The 17,981-nt window shown below is 36.9% G+C and overlaps 1 protein-coding gene across 1 annotated transcript in view; it reads left to right on the plus strand.

Moving 5' to 3' along the window:
• FRK (fyn related Src family tyrosine kinase) overlaps window positions 1-17,981 on the plus strand; it is a gene marked incomplete at both ends in the record, with an annotated part of 83,050 nt that overhangs the window by 58,624 nt on the left and 6,445 nt on the right. The window contains 4 exon segments of the mRNA XM_082855948.1: window positions 8,752-8,833; window positions 8,835-9,021; window positions 10,712-10,880; window positions 13,422-13,580. Coding sequence (XP_082712074.1) covers window positions 8,752-8,833; window positions 8,835-9,021; window positions 10,712-10,880; window positions 13,422-13,580 — 597 coding nt within the window.

A 17,981-nucleotide genomic window follows, 5' to 3' on the forward strand; every position in this document is an offset into this window, starting at 1 on the left:
ATGTGGTGTGGGATTCAGAGTCTCGTTCCCTGGTTTTGACTCACAGAATGAATATTTACCTGCTTTGTATCCAGGGGAAAAGTACTTAATCTCCCTCGACTTTAGTTTCTCCTCTGTAAAATGATGAAAATAATATCCATATCCCTTAGGGTTGGTATGAGAATGAAATAAAATACTTCACAAAAAAGCACTTAGCACAGTGCTTGCTTAAGGCAGGTGCTCAATAAAAATCCAGTTGCTTTTATGTTTATGCGTCAAGAATACTACCTTTTTCACAGAAAGATGGAGGTGTTGGCCCACCTTGCATTGGAACGTGTACTTTGAACTGTTTTTCTGGGGTAGTGGTGAATCATCCTGGGTACCCACGGTTGTTTACCTGGTTCACCCCTGAACTAGTGAGAGTCATTAGGAAGATGGCTGGCCAGCCTTCAAAGTGTAGCCTGTGACTAGGAGATGGTTTGTCTTTATATGAAGTGTTACGTGAACATGACCTGAACTGTGTAGGCCGGAAGTTATGACAAATGAAACCAAATCTAAACAGACTTATGTAAACTTTGCCTAATACTTGTCCGAAATAAATAACAGGAATATATCTTATATCAAGGGTCCTCATTTAATATGATGAAATTTCCAAGAATGAGAGCTCTCTGCTTTTGGAAACGTGAAGGAATAATGAGCAAATTACCAAAAGCTGTCTTGCATATGTAAAAACAATGAAAAAATGGAAGGACACAGTATTCTGCTGTGAAAATCAATTAGCTAATACACGAGAAGGTCCTTTGTATTTTCACAAGAAGATAAAAATTGATTTCAAGGTATTTCAATTATCATCCATTACATATCTCCAGGACTTTCATGTTCGCTCTGTTTAGCATGTCTCCTCATTACCGAAATGGGGTGCAGAGAAGAAGAGAGATTCAGGGACTGAGTTCTCCTTCATAATAGAAAAGGCTTCCCAAGAGTTTGGGAAGAGTTTGATAGGGACAGGAAAGATGGCATTCTAAAAGTCCTAAAACATTCTCCTGAGAAATTAGTAAATTATTACTTGAAAAAAAAGAAAACAACTAAACAAAACAGGAAACAAGAAATAAACAGTTAAAGGTTTCTACTATTTCTACTGTCATTCACAGGACACCCTAGAAGACTAGACTTGGATTCCAACCCTGCGAACAAATAGTAGTTTATTTTGAAACTCTAGACTCATCAGTAAAAGAGGAATTTAGACTAAATCATCTTTAAAATTTCTTGTCATTCATATATCATATTCACCTTCCGTTGATAGAATAGTAGGACTTGCAAAAACTGTCTAGTCTCATGTTGCTCTTTCTGAGATCTCTTATAATTTGAAACTTCTAAGGGGAGCATCAAACCTCCCATGAACAGAAACCCCAGAGAACCAGCCTATTCTGGTGTTGGACAGTTCATTTCATTAGAAATTCTTTCTTATGTTTAGTAGGTGTGCCATTTTATTTGATTATTTATCACTTCATTTGTGAAAGGATTTAAGTTGGCTTACGTTGCTGAAACACAGTGCAAAATACAGCTAAACATAAAAAACCTAAACATAAAAAAGGCAAATCAATGAAAAAGAACAGAGAAATAGATCTTGCTGAGCCTCAAATGGGAGAAAAGTATCACACGTTAGAAATCAGTTTAGCTGGGAGTTCTCTGGCAGTTAATGCAGAATGGGAACCATATTGTGCTTCTCACTGGGTTATGTAAGAAGAGATGCACTATATTTTAAGCGTTAAGTTCAAAGAGAAATGAGTTCATGGGGGTCTTTATATAAAGAATATCAAGTATCATTATAGTCAGTGTCTTGAGACGTATATGTGGACATTGTCTTAGGTAGTTAATTCTTATGTTGCCTCTCTAACAAAGTGGGAAGCATTATGTATATATTTTTATTTTAAATTCACTATACCTTCATTACAGTGGGTTTGGAAAAACAGAGTAAAATACTCACAAATCTGCCAATCTAACTCAGCTGTTACCATGTTGGCAAATTGGATCATCTTGGCCCTCATGCAGTTATGGTTTTCACAAGGAACCTCAGCTGGGTTCCTTCAGCAGGAAAGGGCTCCAGGATGTGTGAGCAGCCAGATGTATCCTCATGTTTAAAATAATACTATGCTCTTAATTCTGTATCCCAATTATTTCACTTAACACATTTTATTTCACTTAACACATTATCTATTTTTTTCTTGTTACTACATAATTTTTATGATTATCGTTTTAACTCTTAATTTTCAGATTTGCTACAATTTTCCAGTCATTTAATGCTGTAAAAATGCTGCAGTGAACATTCTTATACGTACTGCTTTCCCTGTTTTGGCTGATGAACAGTAGTTAGTTTCCTATACAAATGTTTTCATTGAATTTCATGTTGGAAATGGGCCCACGTTAGTGGACATTATAAGAACCAGCCCTTTGCAATGTGTTAGTGTATTTACTATTAAGAATCTTGATGATGATATTGCTTATTACATTTGCTCTGTGTGTGTGTGTGTGTGTGTGTGTGTGTGTGTGTGTTTTATGAAGACCTATGTGAGAAGTTTCTCTCTCATTTCAGTACCAGCAATAGTGTTTTGGGTTTTTTTTTGAATAACAGTTTATTAATATTTTATTCAGGGAATCAGGTAACTGAATGAGTTTCTCTCATGGTTTTGAGCTGTCAAAAATGTGGAGAGCCAAATCTTTGGTCCACATCTAGCAAACATGGACGGAAATCTAAAGAATACCTTACATAAAGCATACCAGCCTTGTTCCTGGAGTCATCGTACTTTCCTTTCCTTTCCTTTTTGTCCACTTATTTTAAATTTCATTTTATTTTGATAATTTATGCAAGCCTTTGGATCTTTCTGGAACAAAGCAGATATATAACTAAGTGAATGCATGTAAATACTTGGATTATTTCCTTAGGGTAAGTTTTGAAAAGTAGAAGCACTGGCTTTCATGTCACATTAAATCTTAATCCAGTGAAAGACCTTCTGTAGGAAACTGAGATAATATAATCCACAGATATAAATTCCTGATCATTTATTGCAGATATAATACTGAATGAGAAGTTAAGAGTCCCAAGAGGAATAAAGAGTCAAGTTGTTTCCTAGAGACTTTCTGTGCAATATCAGATGCTGCAAATGCTATTTTCATGTAAAACTGTGGTAGATACTTTTTGATTATATGAGAAAATATTGAATGTTATAATTATGTATTAATTAAAGTGATACTCATCTTCATAAGATATCATATGTATAAACAGCAAAACTGACATTTTGTTCTGAAAATTTAAGAGCCAGCTTTGATTGGGGATTGGCCTGTTTTAATAAGGAGTTAGACCATAGGGGTCTTGAGGATAAGACCAACAGTTTTCTCAAACATATCCTAAGTATTTGGACAGATATGAGGTTCAAGCTCATGGATTTCCATGCTATATAATATGGAAGAGATAGTTGATTTTTGCACGTAAGGGTAGTTGATTATGTTGTCTTTGACTATAAAAGTACCTCAGCTGGTCTACTGGACCAGTAACAATGCTGAAGACCTCAGGACATGAGAGCTATCAGATGTATCTTCAAATAGATTTTTTAAGTTTTTTGAGTCACCTAATGTAGACATTCTCTTAATGAGTCTTCACTTAACCTAGCAGCTTAGTAGTCAAACTTACTGACTGATGTCCACAGCACACTGAATATGCCTGGCTGGGAGACAGATGACCTTGGGGACCCAGTAGTTGAGTTTTATGCATGAAGAGAGTCAAATCTGTTTGTTCCTTTTGGTTTAGTGGATTTTTTTTCATCAGAAAAGAACAAGTCTTCCACATGATACCACTTTAATATTTTGAGACAGGTGTAATTTCTTCTTTCAAAACTACTCATACAGGAATTCTATTCTGTTTGCTGTAGAACAAAACACAGTGTAAAATGGGTGTGTGTGTTAGATTCTGTTTTAATGGGGGATACAGTGTAATAACTCAATTTAATGTTATTTACTTTCTGGTATAGAACTATCTTAACATGATTTCTAAAGCAATGGTATAGGAGGTGTTATCATGATTATAATAGTTTTGAAAAGTACAAACCACCCTTCCAAAGAGAAATCAAATAAACAGGAGTTTACATATGTAGGAGTTCTCTCACACAGAATTAATGGCAGTTTCTTCACCTAATATGTTTGGTAGCCACTATGTTATGTAGCCTTTATTGTGCAAAGAGTGGAAACTTTTACTTTGGACGTGACTCTCTTGTTGACAATGCTATTTGATAATACTGATATTCTAGTATAGTACTCACACATTGCACATTTAGAAATGTCTATCATCCTCTGTGAATAATGACACTCAAACTGTCCCTGTGAGAGTATATAGATAAGATCATTGTTTTCATTTTCTACATAAGGAAACTGAAATGAAATTCCTTGCCAAAGGTCAAAGAACAAATCACTGGGAGAATTAGATTAGGGCAGTGAGTTCTTGATTTTCAATCCTTTGCTTAATCATCTAAGTCATATTGTTTTACCCAGAATGGGAACAGATTATTTTCAGTCAGTAAGAATGAGGCTGTGCCCAGATGATGCCAGAAGACTAGCTGAAAAATGAAAATCTGCTCAATCATTTGTTTATCTGTAAAATGCCAAACTCCTTGTTATACTGATATCTTTCACTAAGCCTAATAGGTTGTCTCATGTTTTGCAGACATAGCCTCTAACTTAATGTTTATATTGTACTAAAATTAACTTTAGTTAATTTCTGGAGGGTCTGTCTTTTAAAAACTTAATTTTGGAATATTATAATTATTTAATGTGTTCGGAATAATATGTTAGTCGTGTGGTAAATTGAGGAAAAAAGCTCTTTGAAAGTGTTTTTTGATGAAATCTCACACCTTTGTGCAGTGGTAGACAAACTCTTTTCTATCATCAGAGACTATACGATAAGATCTCACCATTAGGAGAAAGCTGAGCTTCTACGTCTGCCACCAACTCCTTCTAAATTCATTTGGGCCTGGCATTTGGGACTGAAATCATAAGACTCCATCTATATCACATGTATTCCTGCAGAATCAGTTACCCTGGATGTGAAGGTGGTCAAATAATCAGGTGACCAGTGCCATGGTCCTTATAGAAGGTCATGGGCAGAAATAGCTGAATTCTTTCAATGTTCAACAAACCTTTATTGTACTCCTCATACATACTTACCTGCATCTCTGCAATATATCCTAATTCTTGGACATGTTCTGGTAGATTAAGCAGTTGACAGGTGAAACATTTCTCCCTAGGTCAAACAGCATCAATGAGAGTCAAGATGTAAACTCAGGGTGCCTGGCTTTCAGTAGCTCAATTCATTCAACTGTGATGCTACTGAGTTTGTTGAGGGATGATTCCATTATATTTTATATAACGTTTACATGTTTTGCAGTTAAACTACTAAAATGCTTAACTAATCTGAACTCACAGTAATTCACAATAAGAATAGCACAAACATTATCATTCACTTATAGCCTGTAGAATTTGGAATAGGTTTGGTTCAATAATAAAGATCAGAGCAAACCAGAAAAGGAATAGAAAATTCATTTCTCCTTAGTTCTGAGACCTTCTGAATTCAATCTTTATTAAGAATGACAGTTTGCAAATGTGTGGACTCACTAATATCAAATTTAAATCACTTTAAAAAACCCACTTATTTTGGATTTGATTACTCAGGAATACAATATTAAAAGTGCCTTCAGGGCTTCCCTGGTGGCGCAGTGGTTGAGAGTCCACCTGTCAATGCAGGGGACCCGGGTTCGTGCCCCGGTCCGGGAAGATCCCACATGCCGCGGAGCGGCTGGGCCCGTGAGCCATGGCCGCTGAGCCTGCGCGTCCGGAGCCTGTGCTCCGCAACGGGAGGGGCCACAACAGTAAGAGGCCCGCGTACCGCCAAAAAACAAAAAAAAAAACAAAAAAAAAACAACAACAAAAAATGCCTTCATCCTGACTATGGTGTATTGAATTTCCCTGATGTAGCTTCTGTGATCTAATTTTAAAATTATATATATATATATATATATATATTTCAGTCTTGGCTAGACTGAAAACTTAAATGAACTGCATATAAGTAATCTATGATGCTGGTCAGAGATGGAGTACTTATTCCTGTGTTATGTTGCAAAGCTCAAGAAATTAGATATAAACATGAATGACTGTCCTCTAATAATATTTATATGCTGGGGCTAAGTTTGTCTTCCTCTATTTAAAAATAAAATTCCAGGGAAGACTTGACTTAAAAGTATTTGTGTAATTACATGTTTAATTTTGCAGCAGACATTTCAGAAGCTTACATTTCTCTTCAAATCCAAGAGTTAGTGACATCATTCATTCATCTAGCAGATGTTTATGTTAGTTGTTACTCTGTGTCAGGCTCTGAGTAGGTATTAGTTCAAGACACAGAGTCCCTGCCCTTCACAGAGCCGCCTCCACTGAGATAAACCCACCATCACAATTAAACTGGGTAATGTGATAGAAAGGAGCTGGGAGGAGTACATGCAACAGGGTGATGGGGAAGGCTGGTTCTGAGGATATAAATTGAGACCTGAAGAGGGGCTGGCTACTAGAAAATTCATAGAAAAAGCATTCAAGTGGTGTTCAAGGCTCCAAGGTGAGAATTACTTTTTTTTTGGTAATGTGTAGTTTTCACAATTTGTAGTTTTCTGAAAGTACTACAGAAAGAAATGAGAATTCAGAGAGAGAAAGCAACAGCCATTAGAAATGTTGGAACATTAGAGTGGAAACATATGGAAATTTGGAGTTTTCTTAAAGCCTGCTCTTTTAATGATGAAGAAATGGAGGCCCAGTGACATTGCCATGTTTTGGTCACATACTAGTTAAATTGTAACCTGGGTCTCCCATCTTCCTGTCTATAGCTTTTTTCTATCAAACAAAATTACCTTTATTGTGCTTGACAACTCCAGATGTATTGAAAGTATTGGTTTTTACAGTTGAGAGTTTAGACCTTTATCTACAAATAGTTGGCAAACATTTATTTAGGCTTTCTTTATGATCAATGGCAATTGCCAAAGCCATATCAATCATTGGGATTTGCATCCCTTATTAAGAAAATCACAAAGAGTATTTTAACCTTTCAGTCGTCTATTGACTTTAGTTTCTAGCTTAGAAATCATTAAGTCTTTTGTGATGCATTAAAAGGGAATTCCTAAGTTTAATTTCCATGTAGTCCACTTCAGTTTGGAACCAGATATGGTCCATCTTGATTAAAAAAGGAGAATTTTTTTATTGCTTCCCATCATTTCCAATTATAGATCTGTTGGCTTGCTAGACACCTCAGTCATACTTTATGCACTTTTCTTTTTGATAAATGGCAAACGAATTTTCAGGCCAACAATTTATATAAATTGCAGGTATAATTTATACTTAGCTACCTTTCTACTTCTAATATTTTTATTACTTTGTGGAGAAATGAATTGGGGCTAATATTGTTTACATCTCTCTTTGATTTTTTTTGTTAGCCTTTTAATCCATAAACGGAATCTGTAATGAGCTTAGCTCTGTATCCTAATAAAGCCCCTCTTTTTGGTGATGATTATATAAGGCAATTAACATTGCCCCAAGAGTTATAGTCAGTGGGAATGGTAATTTGACAGATCAGAGAGTACAACGATGTGTTCCAGACACTTAAAAAATTGTAATTTAAGAACCTTATATTACTTTTGGAGGAGCTAAATGTTTGCCTGTTCTCTGCATTTTATTATAAAGAACCGAAAAAAAATATTCTCCTGTATGCAGATGAAATGCTTTTTTTCAGTTTTATTGAGGTATAATTGACAAATAAAATAAAAAGGTATTTAAAATGTACAACATGATGATTTGAAATATATATACATTGTGAAAGGATTCCCCCTTCCCACATCGAGTTAATTAACATATCTATCACCTCACATATTTCTCTCCGTTTTTGGTGAGACCATGTAAGTTTTACTCTCTTAGCAAATTTCAACTATATCATACAGTGTTATCAACTTTAGTCACCATGTTATATACTAGATGCTTAGAACTTACTCATCTTATAGCTGAAATTTTATGCCCTTTTACCAACTTCTCCCTTATCCTGCTCTCCCCAACCCCATTCCCAGGCAACAATTTTTCTACTGTTTCTATGAGTTTAATTTTTTAAAAAAAAAAAATTCCACGTATAAGTGATACTACACAGTATTTGTCTTCCTCTGTCTTATCTCACTTAGCACAATAGCCTCAAGGTTCATCCATGTTGTTGCAAATGACAGGATTTCCTTCCTTTTTTAAGGCTCATAATATTTCTCTCTCCCTTCCTCCCTCTCTCCCTCTCTCCATCTCTACCTGTATTTATATCTATATCTACACATAGATTTTGCTTTCTGAGAACACTGTTTATTTTATTTTAGTGTCCATGTTATAGAATTTCATGGGAGGAAATTCTCCTTTGTCTCTGTACCAGAAAGAACTGTTTCTAAACATCTTTTGTGATTTTATCTTATGAACACTGTGGTTTCTGAAACTGTTTCCTTCTTTACATTGCTAGAATGACAGAGTCCATTTTATAGCTTGTTTTAAACAAGTATACTAGGCCTCAAATCAAAGTTTATTTTTGGTGCTAACTGTACTCTTTTATTTTTATATTTCCTTTAAAATATGATTCCACATTCTTTTTTCCTTTTTAGTCTGCTGTATGTCCTTTATAAGCTTCCTGAAGTCTTTTCTGAAACAAAGTTGAGAAATAAATAGAATTTGTTAAGATTTTATTCCATACATTGAAACTATCGTCACAAAATAAGCAAATCTCCTTTGCTTTGGCAAGAAGTTTATTAAAAGGACTTATTTTGGGTTCCAGTTTTAGACAATGGGGTTGTGAAACACTACAGAATCAGAAGACTGGATGAAGGGGGCTTTTTCCTTACCCGGAGAAGAACCTTTTCGACACTGAATGAATTCGTGAGTCACTACACCAAGACAAGCGATGGCCTGTGTGTCCAGCTGGAAAAACCATGCTTAAAGGTGAAATGCTTTCAAGCTGTGTTCCTTTATTTTTGAAGTTAATTTTATTTCCCTCAGGTGTTGGAGTTATTTGTCATGTGATATGTCAGCTCAGAAAAAAAGGTCATTGAATACCGAAGTCATGGATAGGCAAACTGTGGCCCCTGAGCCAATATGGCCCCACACTTATTTTTATAAATAAGCTTTATTGGAGCATAGACATGCTCATTCATTTACAGATTGTCGTTGCTTTTTTGCTATAATAGCAGAGTTTAATAGTTGAAACAGAGACTATACGGCTCACAAAGCCTAAAATATTTACCGTCTCATTCTTTTCAGAAGAAGTTTGCCAAGTCCCGACCTCAAGCAACCACTGAACACAGAAAATATTCATTCTTTGCACTAAGAAACTAATCTGGTATCTTGTTATTGCAGCATTTAATGATATGGCTGGAGGGAAAGAAAATTCTGGAATACAATTCTTACTTAGATGATCTGTATTCAAGATTATTAACATGAAATGACCAGGTTCATTATCTGGTTGTCTGCATATAGATATCATGTAACCGTTCTAATAGTTTGATTGTTTGGCCTGGCTGTTTAGTGGGAGGAGGTAACATTTATAGAATTAATCTATATCTATCATTAAATTCTGTTGTTTGCATGTTTTACCTAAATGTGTTTAAAGTTAAGTAGTGGTCATACACCTCAGTGGGGCAAGCCTTCAGCTCCACATCAGAGTTCAGGTCTCATGTACTGTCAGTGGTATAGCCAACCCTGTGGTTTATACCTGGATGACCAGTGAAAGCTTCCTTGTGATGCCTGATTAGAATTCTACAGACAAGTAGAAGCTGAAGAATTCTGTCCCGTATGCAGGGAATTTATGAGTTAAATCCTGAGACGTGAATAGGCAATTTTGGTATAAGTATGTACATCTTAGATGGTACAGGAATGACCTCACAAGAGTATCTAAGCTTATGCTAAGAAATAGTTCAACTGATAGAAATATATGACTTAAAAATTCTTAGTTTAACCAATATTGTTGAATTCTGGTAGGGAAAAGGGTTTACAAAGCATAGGTGACCTTCTGTGCACTCAAGATACTGATGACTTAGTGGAGGAGATAAGATAAATTTCTAAAGGCAGATGACAAACTAGACTATGCACTCTAGGAGAGCAGAGACCTTGCCTATTTTGTTTACAGAATGGAACCTAGTTGGTGCTTGAAAAATATTTATTTATTAGATAAATGAGTAAATGAGTGAACAAATAAGTAAATGAATTTGAAAAAAGATGAAATTAATTATGAGAAATTTTGTGATACATGTGGTAAATGCTATAGGTCAAAGAGTTGGGGAGATAATTGTGGATGAGATGGAACTTCAGTTTAGCCTTCAAACTTGATTTATGTAGCAAGGAGGCAAAGAGAACTCCCACCACATAGGTGAGAGGGTGGTATTTGGGTGTCATGTGGGACAGATGGACAGCAAGGTGCCCGACTTAGCAGGATTTGGGAGATCAGCTGGAATAGGCAAAGATACAGATTCTACCACAATTGCTTTCCATTTAAAAGTAATTAGAATAAAATTTACAATATTTTGTTTTTAAAAATGACGTCTCTTTTTAAAAGTACCCAGACTGTTATTTTCAACCAAAAAATTGTTGAATATAACTTTTTTCTTACCAGTATTCTAATTATTCTGTGAAGCAGATACAAGTCCCAGCTCCCTTTGATTTGTCATATAAAACCGTGGACCAATGGGAGATCGACCGCAGCTCCATACAACTTATGAAGAGATTAGGATCTGGTCAGTTCGGCGAAGTGTGGGAGGGCCTATGGAACAATACCACTCCGGTAGCAGTAAAAACATTAAAACCAGGTACGAGAACAAGAATGGCAAAGGTTAAATGGCATATGTTAATACTTATAAGCTCAACTTGCCACTGTAAATGTCCAAGAGGTCATGGGACAGCCAGTGTGGGCACCAAGCAAGTGTTATAATCACTTTCTGTAGTGACCACAGTGATCTATCCCAGCACCTGAGATTTTCAGAATTACTGCAGGTATGATTATGATTTTGAATCCTAATTTTATTAACAACTGAGACTAAACTTTATTGTCCAATCTGATCATTTTTTTCCAAAAAAGAAGCAGCTAGCTATCCATCCTAACACTGCTCTCTAAGGAAGGCCTTTTGGAGGTCAAAAGAGAACAAAAACTCAGATTTCTTATATTAAAAAATAGCGCCATGATAGTTTTCTTTCCAAGAGGAGTAATTATTATTGATTTACAGTATAATAGCAGCAAACAGCTTTGGTGATTGCTTAAATGTCTTCACTTCACTGGGGCCATTAATCAATCTTCTCAGCTATTTATTGCTTAGCAGACTACCGCGCAATAAAGACGAGCCTGAAATCAACTCCCACAGTAGCTCTGACAGGCAAAAATTAATATTTAATGTTGCATTACTAGCTGAGTTGAGATTGGGTCTCTTTTGCTGCGCAGCTGGTCAGCTGTAACCAGCGTAGCCAAGGAGTGCTCTGAGCAGGCTTCCCCTGCAGAGGCTCCTGACGTACCATGGTTTCAGCTCTAGCGGATGGTGTGATCTGGCAATGATTTTAAGTGTCCTGCATTCCATGAATCTGACGGCCACCCAAAGCATCAACATAGAAACATATTGTAGATAAATCGTCTGAATGGAGATCATAATTGCTGCTGTCACTGGAAACTTCATCAATCAGATTGTTTGGGGGTGGGGGAATGATCCTACTATATCGGTAACTAACCATAGGCCAAACTAATTATAATAACCAAAAGCGGTCCTTTATTATGGTTTGGATGCCTCTTTTATTCTTAGCTCCATTTTGCCATAGTGATTCAAGACTTTAATCCTATTTGATTATGTGCAGCAGATGGAAGTGAGGGAGCTCAGCAAAAATTGATGGAGAACAGAATAGGCCATTTCCTGCCCCCCCCATTCTCCCTCTGTAAGTCCTTGCCTCTTCCCCTCAGGCTGTGAAGAAATGCTTACAGTTGATCTGTCTGGTTTTCCTAAGAATATGCCTATTTTTAATAATAATACAAATATAGTCAACACTCATTGAACGCATACGTACCAGACAATGCTATTATCCTGACAATGATTTTATGTCAGTAGGATTATTAGCCATGTTTTAGAGATGAAGAAACTGAAGTTCAGAGACATTTGGTAACTTGTTCAAGATCACACAGTGAGCTAGGATTTGTTCGAGCCTGGGTAGTGAACTTCTAGACTCAAAAGGCATACCAAAGGATAGATTGCCTAAATGCTTTATGTGAAATGATCTGCAGGTCACATGTAACTCTTTCTAACTGCATATTAATAAACAGTCAGAGTGTTAGCTTGGAATGCCAAAGCTTATCCATACCTGGGGTTCAAATATTAGCTGTGAAGTCTTCAATATGAGAGAATGAGGAACGAAACAGACTCTTTAAGCATCAGTGAAAATGATATTTGCACTATCCATAGTGAATACTGAGATGTGAAACGACAGTATTCCTTCAGTTACAACAATGGCTCTGAAACATCATATCCTAAAAGAAATAAAAGATCTTTAAATGACTAATGAAAGGTAACTCCAGGTATTCTTCTTTCTCTTAGGTTTTATTTGACGTTAACTGTTGATTCTTGGCACTTTGCATGGTGAGTCAGAGTTGAGCCATTTAAGTGCAATTTAATTGTAGATGAGTCTTCAGAATAGGCTCCAATATCTCCCTTAACATTTGGTCAAGCTATTAAAACCAACTGTGGAGATATTAATACAGGAGAAAATGTTGAATATCAGCTTCAAGAGGAGGAAAAAAAACACTAAGTTTTGGGAGTGGCCCTTGAATGTTTTCTACTGGGCCTACACTATGGATATATGTCCTTGAAGAATTAAAGACATAAATATGGCAGAATATCATTGCTTTTTAGAAAAGTTATCCAGCTCTTCCCACAGTGGGTACCAAGGACAGGGCAACTATCAATCTTCTCTGCATCCTGGACAGAAAAACTCACTGCAGTAATTAAACATTCAGTGTCTTCCAGTGTTCATGTTAATAGAATGTCTTCTCTTTGTGTTCCTAAGATGCCTGCCTTGTTTTATCAACTAGACTGTCAGTGTTTCCTTTTCCTTCATTTTTCACATGGACCTGAATCAACCTCTCTTCACCTACAGGTCATAATACATAAGCTGCACAGCCCTGATGCGCCAACACATCAGTTATTAGGTTGCCCTGGTTGAACTGATTCTCTTCCTTGATAAATCTGAAGATTTGTGACACTCATGCTCTTACTTTACTGAGAGGCAGGAAGCAATCTTGGTGATTCCCACCAGGCTTCTGTGAGGATAGGAATGCCTCAGTAACATAAGAGTGATTTCCCCTCTTCTTGTTTCAGGTTCAATGGATCCAAATGACTTCCTGAGGGAGGCACAGATAATGAAGAACCTAAGACATCCAAAGCTTATCCAGCTTTATGCTGTTTGCACTTTAGAAGATCCTATTTATATTATTACAGAGTTGATGAGACATGGAAGTCTGCAAGAGTATCTCCAAAGTAAGCTAAAGACTTAGTAAAAGGAAAAAAGAGGAATTTAGTTTAGCTAGTCCTATAAATGTCAATTTAGCAAGGCTTCTATAACCCAAAGGATATCTACTATGGTATATCTGTGACAATGAATGTCTTACCATTGAATTGCTCAACTACTCTTTAATAGGATATATACTGTGTACTCAAAGGGAGGAAAAATATTTATGTAGTGGAAGAACAAATTGTTCACCATAGACATATCAGAGTACTTAAATGTCATGTGGAAAATTGAAGAATTGATGTTTTTCACGATGCTTTGTTTCCTACAATAACTAATTGAACATTATCAGTCATGGACCAGTATTTTCTATGGCCCAGAATTAAGGGACATGGAATGCTTTCGGGGGAAGGGAGGGAAAGGTACCCTCATTTTTCTCTTTGCCAGTTTTGGACAACATTGTGCTTGTTGGAATTTAAAATACTTCCAACCGCTAGGCAACATTAGAATATTCAGACTAAAAGGAAGAAATATACTATTACTTTATTTTTACATCTGCTTCCTGTAGTCTGAGAAGACTTAAGGGCACTGTAGAATTTTGATGTTTATTACAAATTAATAATTTAATAAGCAACAATATTATAAGCATTAAAATGAGATGTTCAAAGAAGTGGAGATCAAGTACTGAGAGAATAATTCATGCTTTAAAAAGAGGCATTTTCTATACTTTCTTGGAATGTCAAAGTGGGACTGATAGAATGTATAGAGGTAAAGGGAGGTGAGAATAATGGAACAAAGATATCGGAAAGATAGGAGTATTCTCTCATTTCAGGGTGACTTGTGAAGCTGGTGATATTAAATTGCAAGACTAGATAGGAACAAAGAACATAAGACTTGCTAAGTGCTGTTAAAAACAAAAATATACCTAGCTCCCTTGCATAAAGATATCAAATTTAACAGTATTAGATTGTGTTACCCACCATAGAGAGACTAACCTCAGCCATTGACTCCTTTTGCTTTATTCCCAGGGACAAAAGTACAGGAGCCCTTTCAGGTCATCTCTAACGAAAATGCTTTGTCAAATTAGAAACATTCGCGCTGTTATATCTCACAGTCAATGCTCAATCCTCAGATCTATCAGCAGTATTCAATTCAATGGACACTGTCTCCTTCTGGTAACACTACCTTCTGGAAACACTACCTTCATTTGGCTTCTGGGACACTTCATCCAATGTCCTTTTCTCTTCCTTTCTTGCCAGTTCTTCTCAATCTATGTGATTTCTCTCATCTCCCACACTTCTCAATATCTTGGAATTTTCCAAGACTCTTTTGCAACATCACCAGATTCCTTGCTAATCTCAACCAGTCTTATTGTTTAATAACATTTATGTATTAACCAATTGCCTAAATTATATCCCTCCATTACTTCAGAATCATATATCCAACTGCCTTCTTAGCTTCTCCACGTGAACACTGTATCAGTCTGGATAATATGGGTATGATGCGGTAACAAACCCCTCCAAATCTCAGAGTCTTAACACAGGTGTTTATTCTTGCTCTTGCTACATGTGAGATATAGACTGGCTGGTGGCTCAGGTCTTTTGATCACCTTGGCAGCAGCAGGGGATATGACTATTCTCATTCTGGCTCTTAAAGCTTCTGACCAGGAGTGACAGAGGTCATTTCTGTGCCCTTTTCATTTGGTTAAATCAAGTCAAAGGGAGTAGGGGAGTACAGCCCTCTAAAGTGCTTAAAAGCAGGAAAAAACAAAAGTTTGCAAACAGCCCTCATTTCTACTACATATGTCTATTAGACATCTCAAAATAATTTGTCCAAAAACTGATCTCTGATATTATCCTCAGTAATCTGCACCTCTTGTGGTCTTTCCTTCTCTGACAATGTCAACACACAGGCCTAACATCTTGGAGTCGCCTCTGCTTCTCACATCCTGTATCTGACCAACCAGCAAACCCCACTGGCTTGCTTTCCAAATATAGCCAGGATTTTACCACTTCTCAACACTCCTACTCCAGTCCGAGTCATCATCAACTCTCTCCTGGATTCTGCAGTAGCCTTCTAATTTGTCTCCCTCTTTTGGTTCTTGACCCCTTCAGTCTCTTCTCAACACAGTAGCTGGAGAGATCCTGTTAAAATGTAAATCAGGTCACGTCCCTCCTCAGCCCCAAACCTTCAGTGACTCCTTGGTTCTCTCTGTGTAACCCATGAAGTCCTGCCTGACCCGGCTCGCCATTACCTCTCCGACCCCATCTCCCACAGGTTTGCCCTGGTTCACTCTGTCAACTACACTGCCCTTCTTTGCTACTCTTTGTATCTTCCAGATGTGCTCCGCTGCAGGCCCTGCGCACTTGCCGTTTCCTCTACCTGAAAATTTTTCCCGTTACTTATCTGCACAGCTCATTTTCTCACGTCCTGAAGTCTTTACTCAGGTATTCCCATTACAGCGAGTCCTTCCTGGGTCACCCTCTAAATTCTGCGATTTAATCTCCCTTTGCTGACTCTTCGTATTCCTCTTTCCTGCTTTTTGTTTTCTCTTCCTAGCTGTTAGTTGTCATATAATGCATGACATATTTATGTAGCTTATTTTTAGTGTCTTCTAAAATACAACTTGGAGAGGACAGAGATTTTTCTTTGTTTTAGTGCTAGAACGGTGTCAGGCACACAGAAGGTGTGCACTAATTGTGTGTTGACTAAGTGAATGAATAAATTAATGGATAGATTAAGTCAGGGCTATCCTGAACCTAATACAGTTGGGACTTGTTTTGTGCTTGGTATCCGCTTGCAAAGATACGCTTAGTATATTGCAAACTCCTTTGACATTGAGGATTTCTGTGGTTTGTTGATGTGTTTTACTCAGGGTTGAGCACAAACTCTGTCATCTTCTGGGTTGAACTATCAGGGTCAAGTTTACAGAGGCCTTCATTTGCCCGGATACTTAGCAGCCAGGGGGAGTAATGAAGGCATGCTCATTACAGACAATCCCTTCCCAATCAAGAGGATTTGATTTCAACAAAATGATCTTAAAATGTATCTGCCAGTCTTAAACATCCCATAATGATAAATATTATTAAGCTGAAATGCTCTTGAATAGTGGAACATAACTGAAAATACTTCCTTGCTGCAGATGTAAATTGTCACAGCTCTATGAACGTTTATATCAGTTTTGACATCTGGCTGCTGTATTAGAAGTGTGCTCTGAGGTTGTATGCAGTTCCTAGGCCACTGTACTTTTCACGGCAGAAAATATGTCACTACTCAGTTTCCTTCACTATTGTGCCTGTCAGAGAAAACCTTTTTATATCCACCGTAATAGGATTAGATGTTGTATTTGATAGCTGAAATAACACACATTTTTCTATAGAACCATCTTTGTAGTCCCTAAGCTTGGCTGAATATTTTTTTGTAATACATTTTGCCAAAATGGAAAAGGCTTGTCAAAAAACTTTAGCACTAAGGGTAATTGATGCCTGGTATTTCTTACTGGAGTTTAAAGAGGATAAATATCTGCATTTTTTACTTTAGCTGGGCTTGTTTTCTTTCCAATAAATACTTATAGAGCATCTAGTATATGTCTGTATATTTTCTTTGTTTTACAGATCAAGTCCTAGCATGTTGTTCATCATTCTCACAGACAGTTCAGTTAAGTGGATTGAAGCAGACAGGAATGTTTTCACTGAGATACCCTTTAACTGAACACAACTCCGTAACTATTTGCTGTCTGCATGAATGGAAGTCTCTTCATAGCCCCTGACTTTGGGTGCTCAGGAGTGTAAGGTGGATTTTAGGGAGGCAGTACAGAATAAATTTATGACGCATGAGATTTCAGCCTCCAACATATCCTGGATTGGAATCTCTACTCTATAAATTATTACCTGTTCCTCTGAGTGGTAGGAACACCTATCAAACAGGGCAAAATACTTCCTATAGTTGTTCTGAGTATTAAATGAGGTGATGTACTAGAAAATCAACCATATGGGATAGTGGTAGGAGAGGAGCATATATATTTTAATTTTTTTTCCTCTAAAAATCACTATATAGCACTTACTGTGTGCCAGGAATTTTTCTAAGTCCCATACAAGTATTATTTTAGTTCATTCTTCTAACAACCTCATGAACTAAACATTATTATTATCATCCCCACTTTGAAGAAGCTGAGGTATGGAGAGATTAAGTAACTTATTCAAGGTGGTTGAACAAGAATTCAAACCCAGGAAATCTGGCTCCATAGTCCATGCTTTTAACCATATACATAGCACTGATATTATTCTCCTAATATCCACCTATTATTTATTGCTGCACAACAAATTACCCCAAAACTTAGTGGCTTACAGCAGCAAACATTTATTATCTCACAGTTTCTGTGGTCAGGAATCCAGGTGCAGCTGAGCTGGGTCTTCTGGGTCAGAGTTTCT

Source organism: Leucopleurus acutus (genome assembly GCF_964270905.1).
Source record: "Leucopleurus acutus genome assembly, chromosome: 15".
In the NCBI taxonomy this organism is placed as follows: Eukaryota; Metazoa; Chordata; class Mammalia; order Artiodactyla; family Delphinidae; genus Leucopleurus; species Leucopleurus acutus.